The 12,202-nt window shown below is 37.0% G+C and overlaps 1 protein-coding gene across 1 annotated transcript in view; it reads left to right on the plus strand.

Annotated features, from left to right (window-relative positions):
* The first annotated feature begins 9,067 nt into the window (after window positions 1-9,067).
* The window catches only part of POC1A (POC1 centriolar protein A), a 25,865-nt gene continuing 22,730 nt past the window's right edge, over window positions 9,068-12,202 (plus strand). Inside the window, exon 1 of the mRNA XM_015815849.1 lies at window positions 9,068-9,191. Within this exon, the coding sequence (XP_015671335.1) occupies window positions 9,174-9,191 (18 nt within the window). The 5' untranslated portion in view covers window positions 9,068-9,173. The remainder of the gene's footprint in view (window positions 9,192-12,202) is intronic.

A 12,202-nucleotide genomic window follows, 5' to 3' on the forward strand; every position in this document is an offset into this window, starting at 1 on the left:
CTCTCTCTCTCTCTCTCTCTCTCTCTCTCTCTCTCTCTCTCTCTCTCTCTCTCTCTCTCCACACACACACACATACAAACACAATGAGGGAGAGGGGGGAAGGGCAATGTGCCATGTTTCCAAATATATCAAGCACCAGTCTTCTATTAATTCTATTTTCTATGTATGTTCCTGGATTACACAAAAGGGCTAGAAATTAGCTCCATGTTAGCTTTTCATTTAATTTTTATTAAAAGATGGATCCCTCTAAAAGAGAGAAGTCCCGAATGACAAGAAATCCTTGTATTTATTCTTTTTGATTACATAAGCAATCCACCCAGCAAAGCTGACACACATAAGACAAAGATTTCATCCAGTAAGGCTGGCATACTGTAGATAAGGGAGAAAGCAGAAGTAGCTAAAACTGTTCCTTTTGGGTGTTTCCCTAAAGACATTGTATGTTCCCTTGCAGAGTCATGGATGCAGGGTCATGAAAGGACAGCAAGGAAAACATCCATGATTCTGCAAAGGCCCAAAGACAGCGGGACCATCTGCACATATTCACAGTTGATACTTCCTACACTGTCCCCTAATTCCTGGTCAACAAGGGCATCACTTGGAAGGTAAAATAAAAACCAGAACATAATAGATCTTGCAGGCTCAATGCAACTAAGCTTTCAAAATGTCTGTAATTTCTGGTTTCTGTGGCATGTTGCAAAACAAAGAAAGAACCTCTGATGTAAACTTCTATTCCGTCCCAAGGGTCCTACAATTTGGCAGTATATTCACCATCCACCAAGAAAAAAAAAGACAGAAATTGGGTGGAATAGTAGAAAGTATGCTGGCAAAGAATGGACTTGAGAGAGTGCCAAGAGGCATTCTGGTTAATCCTTTGCTTTCTAACTGGCATGGTTCCATGACAGCCATTTTGTGAGTGCTGTAATTGGAAATCCAAGGATTGTTTTCTAAGAACAGGATGCAGTATCTTCTCAACATTCCAGATTTTCCCCTCCCCCTATTTAAGATCCTGTGGTCTAAATCATGTACCTGATAATTAAATTAATAAAGTTATTGGCACTCTAGCCAAAAATTTGATCAGGGATGTTGCTCAAGAAATTTGTTACACCTTGCTTCATAGTAATTCATCCTGCTTTTCTAAAGTCCAGCACTGATAGTGATCAGTGACACACAAACTGTCCTGAAGCATTTTATTTAAAAGAATCCATGTGCTTCTTTTGTTTTCCCCTTGCACAAAAATCTTTCTGGAATTTTGGTATCTATCTCTAAAGGGGTTCTTTTCTGTCTTTCAGTCAAAGTAATATTTTAGAAACAAGTTATTAAGCAAGTTTCTCTCTTGTGAATATATGCTGTGTAGCAAAATAATATCTATATTTCACAAAAGTCTATGTGTAGTATCAATCATCATAGTCTGTATGCATGTATATGGTTATTTTCTTAATTAAATCAGAATCTATATACTTAAATATTAAATACATTTGATTATCTTTTTTAAAAATGACATCCTTTGCCTAGGATACATGCCCCCCAAATTAAAACATGATTTAATACTTGCTACAACATTATAGCATAAACAACGTTCAATAAATAGGCTTTAATACCACTATAAAGTAGAAATATAAAGTGATAACAGACCATAGTGAAACAAAGTACAAGCTCAATACTCAACAGCAGTAGAACTCTAGAAGCCATTTAAAAGTCCTAAAAGTGTTGCACCGTTGAAAGCTATAGTAAAAACAGAAACAAAATGGTATAGCCAACACATTGCTTCAGGCTGAATGTCAATTAAACAGATGAAATGAAATTCATACCTACAGTAAGATGCTATAATTGAAAAGGATTGATTTCTTAGTTCATCACCTGTTCCAGAATCAGGCAATCTAAGTTTTTATTTCTCATCTGGCTTTTTATGGATATATCCATATTTTCAAACATACTAATCCTAGGCTAAACCTGGATACTTTCAGTGTGCCTGTAAACTAACTGGTAGTTAGGGAAAACATTAATTTCTGGGTGTCCTAGTTAATGGCTATGCTGTTCTAAGTCAACTGTAGTTCAGAAATTATCTTCAAATACAGTCAAGAGATAAGTTCCTTTATTTACGTAGACATGCTGCACTGACACTATGTTATAACACACCATGTATTTCATAAGCAAGACTAAATAATAAATCTGTAAACTTACAGTATTAAAAAACACATACAGTACAACGGATTTAGATTTAATATAATTAATCCAAGATTATTGTTCAGTATTCTACTTTAGCTGTAGATTGTTGTTCAGTATTTTATTTTAGCTGAATTATTAAACAGTATATGTTTGTGGGTGGAGGAGTCAAATAGATGATTTGGAAAGTTTTCCTTGTTGGGTTGCAGCTAACTGCCAAAGTGTCTGTAAAATAACTGGATTGAGATATTGGTAAAACAGACACATTTACAGCCATGCCTTTCAAGTGAGTTCCTGCAGCATACAAGATTACATTAAAAAGTTCATAGTTCATTATTTCTATTATATGTTTCCCTTAATTTCCTCCCCATTTCCCTTGACTTGGAAATATACTGTGGTCTTGTTCAGTGTTACTTAGTCATTCTGGCTGCTATCATTATACAATTACATTTCTAGGCTCTAGCACTTAGAGAACAACTAATTTATCTAACCTAATTATTTTCAAGCAAACAAGGAGAAAAGGTGGAAAAGGGGGTTATTTGGGATTCATTTCTAAGAAAATGAAGAAAATTCAATTGCTTTCTGCTTTGATGGTTCTTTCATAGCTGTGCTGACTGTTCCTCTTCTCTGCTATCCAATTTAAATGTATAAAGGGAATATTTCAAAACTTTATTTTGACATAGCCCTCAAATTTACTGGACTGAAACTTGGGAAACCTAACCTCATTGAAACAGTTTACAGTACCAACCTTGCTATTTTACTCTCATTCTGCCAAAAACCTGAAGCAGATGCAAGAGTTTTGATGTTTTTTTATTGCAGCCTATGTTATTTTAACTGAATCTCCAAATAGTTTGAATCAAATCATGTTGCCTGTGAATTGAAATTGATCTTGCATTCCCTTCTGATCTCCAATGCCAATCAAAACAGATGGATTCACACAGAATTATTGAAAGATACCATCAGATATAATAAAGTTTTAATTTAAACTTACTCAAACTTTAATATGAGCAGATATATACATTTCTCCTGTTTAATACAATGAGTTGGAAATAAGTACTATACAAGTAAACAATGTAATAATAATGATAAAGTTGGAAGGGACCTTGGAGGTCATCTAGTCCAACTCCCTGCTCAGGCAGGAAACCCTATACCATTTCGGACAAATGACTGTCCAGTTTCTTCTTAAAAACATCCAGTGTTGGTGCATTCACCGCTTCTGGAGGCAGGTTGTTTCACTGGTTAATTGTTCTAATTGTGAGAAAGTTTCTCCTTAGTTCTAGGTTGCTTCTCTCTTTGGTTAGCTTCCACCCATTGCTTCTTGTCCTGCCTTCAGGCGCTTTGGAGAATAGCTTGACTCCCTCTTCTTTGTGGCAGCCCCTGAGATATTGGAACACTGCTATCATATCCCCCCTCATCCTTCTCTTCGTTAAGCTAGACATACCCAATTCCAGCAGCCGTTCCTTATATGTTTTAGCTTCCAGTCCCCTGATCATCTTTGTTGCTCTTCTCTGTACTCTGTATCTTTTATTATATTTCCATCTCAAAAGCACAGAAAAACTGCTAGCACAACTTCATTCACACTGATCTTTGATGTACATGCAACAATTATAAGAACTATACTATCTAATCTATACAAACCCAAGAATATCTGTAGATGACTCCACATCATGGAAGAACACAATGTATCCCTAATTAATGTTAGTAAGAGATTGGAGTTGTATCCCATAGAGCTGAAGGACACAACAGATTGCAAAAAAGAGCCATCAAAATTATGACCATAAATGTTTGTGCAAGAACATATAATGCAATTGGACCACATTAGACAGTTTATGGCTAAAACCAGGGGGAGTGACATGGCATGTTATGAAGAGTTGAATGTGAACTTCTATCACCTCTAATCAGTTCATGTGATATTATCTTGACATCCAAGCAATTTGTGCCTGTGTGTCCCTGAGTACAGTGAAAGCTATGAACTTTTCTGACCTTGTGCAAAGTTCCAGCTTGGTTGAAGGGAGGGAGGAAAGGAAAAAACTGGAAACTAATAGCACAGACCATGGCCAGACTTTGCAAAATCAATGTTTTCTTAGGAATAGCTTTACAGGTTTAGCTAATTTGGCCTTGTCCCTTGCAATGATTCTAATGCCCCTGGAGCTTCGCACGAGATACAAACACACAGTGAAATATTGGAGGACATTGTTTGTTCACATTCTCTGTAATTCCAGCAACTTTTTTTTTATATACAAATGTCATTACTAAGCAGGAAGTCCAGAGATTTCTAATGTCCTTTTTCCAATTTCTCGTCTACCTCTAGCAAGCTTCTGAGCTTCAATTTTTGGTGGATTAATTTACTCAAAAAACTGCATTTTCTTGAGTCCTAGAAATTTAAAATAGTAGCAGAAAGCAACAATAAAGTTGATATTTTGAAAGTATTGCTGTAATAGAATCAGATTCCTTTTCAATCAATCTAATAATTTACTTATTAAATTTAGCATGTATCACTTATATAATACATTCACATAGAGCGCTTGCTTGAAATGTAGAAATTGAATGAATGAATATCCTCATTGTATAACTCAATGAAAGTAATCTGCTTTATGAAAGTATACTATAGAAATGAGCTCAGCTTTATGTAAGGCCACCAAATTCTATGAGGAAGAAAGTACTTGTTCCCCTACGCTTTTAATAGAATTCTTTTTTGGCATTCATCATATTTCTCTCTTCAAAGTTAACAGAATTAATACTCTCTATCCCAGACAGGAGTAATTTGATTCTAATGTAAAAAACCTCTTTATACAAAATTAGATTATTGCTTATATGGCCCAACCATATTTACCACGATAATTTTGCTAATGGAAAAATTAAAAAAAAAACCAAAGTAGAGATACCAGGAATTTAATTTGTGAGATTGTATATATAGAATATTTTCTCTTTTATTTTGTTTCTATATGTGGAAAAACCAGTTTGACCTAACCAGCAATTTTGTTTCCATTACAACAAGAAAAGAATGTGCTTTATGAACTGCATGTAAAATATATATAATACAGTTAATGTCTATAAATGCACATAATGTTAAAAGTTTATGATCTTGTGGGGCTGCATTACTAGCAGTCCAGGGCTGCATGTGGCCTGAGAGCTGAGAGTTGGAATTGCCTGGTTTATACAAATATGGATTAGATGGTTCAGTGGAGAACTATTTAAGTGGCAATATTCCCAAACCCCAAATTTCAGAGTTTTTTAAAAAACAAAAACACAAGTGAATTAGTAATGCTACAGACTAGAAGATCACAGGTCGGGTTGATTTTATTTGCTTATGATTTTCTTTCTCAAATAGCTCATGTTTGTTAGCTTACATTTCAAAATGTACTTGTATCTCATTTATTTACATTTCCCACTTTCCCCCATTTTTCTTAGGAGAGATAAACTATACCTTCATGAACTTTGCCATGTTGTAACTATTGAACAACGATAGTAATTTACCCTTTCTATGTAATACTGCTTTTTGCTTAGTACCAGGAAAAACTGTTCCTACAGAATGTTGCTTTGTCAAAGTTCTCATGAAAAATGAGAACTAGTTTTTGCCTCATTAGGTATCCAGGCATGTAGAGGATAAAATTAAAAAATATAGAGAAAAGTGACACATACCAATAACTCTATTCATTTAGGAGTTAAAATTAAGAACATTAGTGTGCAAGGTTCTTATATTAATGACTAAATAAATGGAGATGTACCATCTCCCAACTTGGTTAAAGTCTTTCTTTCAAAAGTCAAAATTGCCTAACCAACAGAATAAATATTGAGAATTCCTTAATTGCAATGTTCCACTCTGCTATTTGTATTTAATCTGAAGGTACTTGTGATAAATACCTGCTTAATTTTTGATATTTCACACTCATGACTTCATAGTTATATATCATTTTTGACTGTGCCCTTTAGAATAATCCTAGAAGCATTATTCACAAGAAAAAGAAATTATAAATATATTGGTAAAAGTAAAATCTCCTTTCTCAACTCTCAATACCTTCACAGGGACATCTGTGTTGTCTCTTTGGGCAATCATACAAAAGTGGTTCCCCACTGCCTTCTTCTGGGATGTTTTTAAATTTCTCAGTGTAGTTTGTGAGCCTACTTTTCTCATCCAATTCTAACCTGACCTGACGGGTTTGCTTCTGATTCCAAGCAGACAGTCAGGTGCTGCCACCTGCTGAAGAAATCTATAGATATAATATACTCATTATAAATAATTAGGGCCTATCACCACTGCCATGTTCCAGTTATAGCCACCTAAATCAGCATAATATTTGCTGCTCCTATTGCTTCTGTTTTTCACTGCCCAGATTATGCAGGATGCATCAACAAAGCAAACTGGCTGGGGAATTCTTGGAGCTGATATTTTAAAGCTGCTAAGATTGAGACACACCCTCTAACTTTCTTACTCTTCTCTTTTCCAAATGACATTAGGTGATGATGAAGAATCATGGCCAATCTTGGACTTCCTACAAGATGGCATGCTGAACAGCAGGTACTCTCTTTTTTCCTGCCGACAAATAGCTGATTATGCTGCCAAAGCTGGTTATTTGGCAGCTTATGCTCCCTAGATTTAAATGGGAGCATTAGGAACCACCCAGGATGACCCTCAGACAATTGTGTAACTTCAGAGAAGAGGGATCTTATTGACCATAATTCTTGGTAGGAGTGATCGGAGGATCAAGGCTTTTATTATCTTTTCTCTTCACTATTTGTTTTTTTAAAGCACACCTGAGTTTTAACTGCATTTTAAAAAGCTTTTCTTACTGTTTAATTTATACTTTAATCAAGTGGTTGAATGCTGATCTATCCTAAACCTCTTCCTGAATTTTTATAAACTTTTTTTTTCATTTTCTTACTCTTTATTTTGGAACTTTAGACCACTTTCAGTTTTGTTGTAAGGAAGTTGGTGGCGAGAGGCCTCACTCTCCTGTATAAAGACTATTCGATTGATTTAGATCTATCCTGGAGTTGACTATAAGGTTTTTGGTTTTATTAGGTTTTTTGTTTAAGCTATGGTCTCTTTTTAAACTTTTGATGGGAAAATTCCTTTTCTTAAAACATTTATTTTGGAAAAAAATATCTTTTCTCTATGGACATTTTGTTATGGTATATCAGCTTCTCTTGTCCTTGAAAGAAACTGTTTGCCTTCACAATGTCGACAATAAGAGATAAAGTTCTCTGGAAAACTTTGGAAAAAGTTAACTTACAAGTTTTATTCAAAAACTTTTAATAAAAAACTTGATGGGCTAGCAACGGTTTTAAATCAATACCACAATGACACTCAGAGGCAGAGATTAATAGTTGGATTAAATTTGCAGTCTGATGGATGCAATTTGGTTTGATGCTGCCAGATGTGAAAGAAAAAGAGCCTAGTCTGAGTATTGCAGTTTTGATGAAAAAAGCTGGAAGAGGCATGAATACAAAGAACTCAGAGATAATGAAATTTGATGAGTGATGGACTGACCTTTCTTGGCAAGAAGGATCGACTTTGAAGAATGGATGTATTCTATTTAACCACACAACAACTGATAAGAACTGCTGTTTTTGCCTTCAGAGAAACTTTCTGAACAATGGTGCTGCAGAGATATTTACAACAGAAGTTTATGATTAGGTTGCAGGTGTGGTGAATTTTGAAAGATGCATTAAACTGCATTCTGCTTTTACTCTCAGGTGAGTAGATTTAATGCTTTCAAAACGCCACACTACTACAAGCCCAGGGAACAGATAAATATATAAGCTTTCTGATTTATTTCATTCTCAGTAGTCTTTCAAAATCCAGCATAAAACATAGTAGTAGCCTCATAGATATGCCAATATTTTTCTGGAGGGAACAAAGATTAGTAGTGGAGAGTAAGATTTGTATGCAGGTGTGTCAGTAGTAACCTGAAGAGGTCAGGAGGCACAGGGCTAATTTGTTGGTGTCAATTGGTTGCTTTCAAATGGAATAGTAAACAGTAAACAAAATACGTGGAGGGCATTTCAAACAAAATGTAATACCTATGAAACACCTACTTTATGGCTCAGTTAAACAGGGTTTAATCTGCAAGAAGATTCCACCAGGATGTTACAAAAATTTACTAACCAAGTGCAGTTCTATACCGGAATCAATTATCTCATAGAGATGATGGAATTCCTTTTACCAAATGTGTCTGGGCCAAAGTTTCTCAACAGTGGCAACTTTAAAGTGGATGGACCTCAACTCCCAGAATCCCCCGGCCAGCATGCTGAGGGATTCTGGGAGTTGAACCTATCCACCTTCAAATTACCAAGGCTGATAAACATTGATTTAGACCAGTGTTTCTCAACCTTGACAATTTTAAGGCATGTGGACTTCAACTCCCAGAATTCCACAGCCAGCGTTGCTGGCTGTGGAATTCTGGGAGTTGAAGTCCACATGCCTTAAAATTGTCAAGGTTGAGAAACACTGATTTAGACCAGTGTTTCTCAACCTTGGCCATTTTAAGATGTGTGGACTTCAACTCCCAAAATTCCCTAGCCAGCATGGCTGGCTAGGGAATTCTGGGAGTTGAAGTCCACATATCTTAAAATGGCCAAGGTTGAGAAACACTGATTTAGACAGAATCTGGATATCGTATGTATAAGCAGCCCCTCTTCGGATTTACTTTGTATAGGCACAGCCCTATCATAAGTTCATTTCAGCGATTAGGCTTTTAGCTGACATTCTTAAACATTTCAACTTCGTTCCAGGAACTGTCACCGGTTATTTCCCGAGAAATGCCCCCTTCCTTCCTATGCCAGAAACCGAAAGGGAATTAATTTCCCGCTCCCTCCTCAGTTCGGACCAATTTAAAGCGCCCCTTCCGAGATGGCTCCTTTTGCGTCGGCGGAGAGTTTTCCACGCTGTCTTCCCCTTTAAGGCAGGAACGCCGTTACTAAGGCGGTCGGAGGAGCGGGTAAACTGAATCCCTCCGGCGGCAACAATCCGGGCGGCCCTTGGTTCCGCTGCGGCTCTTGGGGGTGCGATGGCGTTCCCTTGCCTGGTAAGGGAAACGCCGAGGGATGTCGAGGCGTTGTCGGAGTTGGCTCCGGAGTGGACGGCTCCACCGCGCAGGCAGCAGGGAAGGGAAAAAGTGGGGCTGGCTTGATATGGGGAGAGCCGGGGGGGAAAAAATCGAAGCGAGGCCGGCCCGAGGCAGCAACTCTGCGGAGAGAGCCAGGCCCGCCGATTCTGCGAGAAGCAGAACTCACGCTTGGGCCGGTGACTTGGGCCCCCGCGTTGGGCTGGCTCAGCCCCCGGGACCGACCCCAAGCGTGGGCAGCTGCCTGGGTGAGAAAGAGGGGGCGATCCTGAAGCTGCGCCATGTCAATCTAGATCCCAGCAGCGCTGAATCGCGCTCTCGAGTGTTGCATCTGAAGTTCCTCCAAACTAGGGGAGGTTCAGGCTGCGAAGAGAGAAAAAAGTTCTGGGTGGAAAGCTCCCCCTTGCTTTGCCATCTGGAGGACTTAAGTAGTTTAACGGTGCTTGCTGCTAATACCAGAGTAACAAGAGTTGGAGGTCTTGTATTCCACCCCCTTGTGGAGCCCGACCTGTCCTTCTGTGCCTGGAAGGACGCCCCCCCCCCTTTTGTTAGTAACATCTTCTAATCTAGAACTAGATGGATGCAAGGAGTGAAGATTTTATCTTTAACAAATCCCTGTGCTAGATTTATCTTTGTGTATCCTTATGCATCTTTATCAATATTAAAAATACGGAAAGCCTTCTCCTCTCTCCTCCTACACCCCTGGAGGGAGGAATAAGTATCAGGAGGCTACTCAAAATGGATGTAGATTATTTGAAAAAAAAAAATACTTTCTGAATCATAGATTTTCTTTTTTATTGAAGTATGATAAACATTATCAAGTAACTAAATTAACATAATTTCAAGATTTATGTAGAAAAAATATACAGCAAATGCCAAAAAAAATTATTAAAATGTAAAAAAAGAGGCAGGATGGCTACATATGCAAATTTACCATATATGTAAAGTATTACCATATTATAGTCTATTGCTATTGCAATAAACCATAACATCCATCCAAATTTAGTAAAATTGTGATTTCTGCCTGTGATGGCTTGTTATTTTTACTTTGTGATTTTTTTTCTAAAGCAGCAATTGAAGGCATCTTGTTAATCCACATCTCAATTGTTATGTTTTCTAGTTTTTTCCAATGTTGGTCAATTATCGATACCTGAATCATAGATTACCCTTATCAAGTTGCTTCATATTTTATTGTAGATTGAATGTCTTGATCATAATTGCTAAGACTCCTTTATTTACGCAGCTATAGGCTTCAAGAGTCTCTCTTCTTTGATGCTGAACCATTCTCTAAATGTATGATAAATAACAAGCAACTCGGAAACCAAAATATAACTACTTTCTATGTGATGATGTTGAAAGAAAAATCTTCAGGGTCCTGTCCAAGCCGTGAATAAATAAAATGGAGGTTGCTTAGGAAAGAAGGTTCAGTTTAGTTGCCAGAAATTTCAGTGACACAGCATGTGTTTCTGGCATGGCTGACAAAATGGAGCTGGGATTGGTGGGTTTTTATACCTCCTTTGGGCTTTGGGTTTGGAGTTGTTCCTGTTTGAGGTTGTTCCTGTTCCTGTGCAGTGAACTTTGACCTGAGATTCAGGGTGCCCTTTTGGTATTCTAATGGTTGTGGGTTAATCCTATTATGTCCTAAAGGTCATGTTTTTAGATTTTGGGTGGGGGATGTAGATTTTTAGGGATCTTTGTCTTTCTAATCCCATCAGCTCCAAGATTCCTGACTCCAGTCTTTCTGAAAGTGTTATCAAATCTGCATTTCTACAGAGCTGGTTTCTGCTTGGGGCAGGGAGAGAGAAGTTTTTGCCTTTTAAAATTTTCTCCCATTATTCCTTTGGGAAATATAATATTCTGCCTTTTTTTTAATATCCCCCAAATATTTCCTTCTGTGTGTGTGTGTGTGTATGTGCTGGCTTCCTATAATGACAAAGTTGTTTTCTGAACAGTTGTACACAGAAGCTATTCATTTTAACTTTGAAGTGCATAAATTAGAAATTTACGGGAAAAATTAGTCCAGAAATGTTATTCTTGTTGCTCTGTTAGTAGTATTTGGACAATGTATAAGTGCTTCTTGGATTGCCAATTTAATTATGATCTCTGACCACTCAATTTAGTTTTACAGTGGTAAGAAATGGATTGCTGAATATTATGATTCCAAATATTTTAATTTTAAAAATCCTAAGCGTTAAGGAGACTGTTGTCATAGCTGCTAATCACAGTGTATCTTTGCCAAAAGTATGGTGTAAAAATGCAATGTCATGATTTCATGTACCTGTATTTCATAAAATATTGCTCTTAAAGGTGAGATAAAATTAGCTCAAACCTTGACATAATAAATGTCAAACCCAGCTTCATTTTACTTGCAGCAACAAAATCTAGCTGGATCTATTATTCTAAGCCAAAAGGTGGTTTCTTTGGTTTTTGCTTAATGTAGTATACATTCAGAATTATCATAGTGTGCATATTATGCTTTAAGCCAAAGTGAAAAATCTGAACCCAGACATTGTTTGTTCAACAGACTAGTATAATTAGAGAATCGAAATGAACTTCAAAACTAAGAGATATTTGTTATTTTTCCTCTTTTATATTAAAACAATGATTTAAACAGCATTCCTGTGCAAATATCTTATATTGATTCTGTAGAAGAAAAACTAAATTCTGAACTGGGTTAATTAATCACGTTAAACAAATATTTAAAATATGGTAGGTTTTTTTCTTAGCCATGGAAAGACCACAGTTCTTTGTATTCTATATTTAGGGCACTATCTATAATAATAATAGTAAAGTTGGAAGGGACCTTGGAGGTCATCTAGTCCAACCCCCTGCTCAGGCAGGAAACCCTATACCATTTCGGACAAATGGCTGTCCAGTCTCTTCTTAAAAACTTCCAGTGTTGGAGCATTCACCGCTTCTGGAGGCAGGTTGTTCCACTGGTTAATTGTTCTAACTGTCAGGAAGTTTCTCCT

Source organism: Protobothrops mucrosquamatus, unplaced genomic scaffold (assembly GCF_001527695.2).
Source record: "Protobothrops mucrosquamatus isolate PMUCROS unplaced genomic scaffold, P.Mucros_1.0 scaffold380, whole genome shotgun sequence".
In the NCBI taxonomy this organism is placed as follows: Eukaryota; Metazoa; Chordata; class Lepidosauria; order Squamata; family Viperidae; genus Protobothrops; species Protobothrops mucrosquamatus.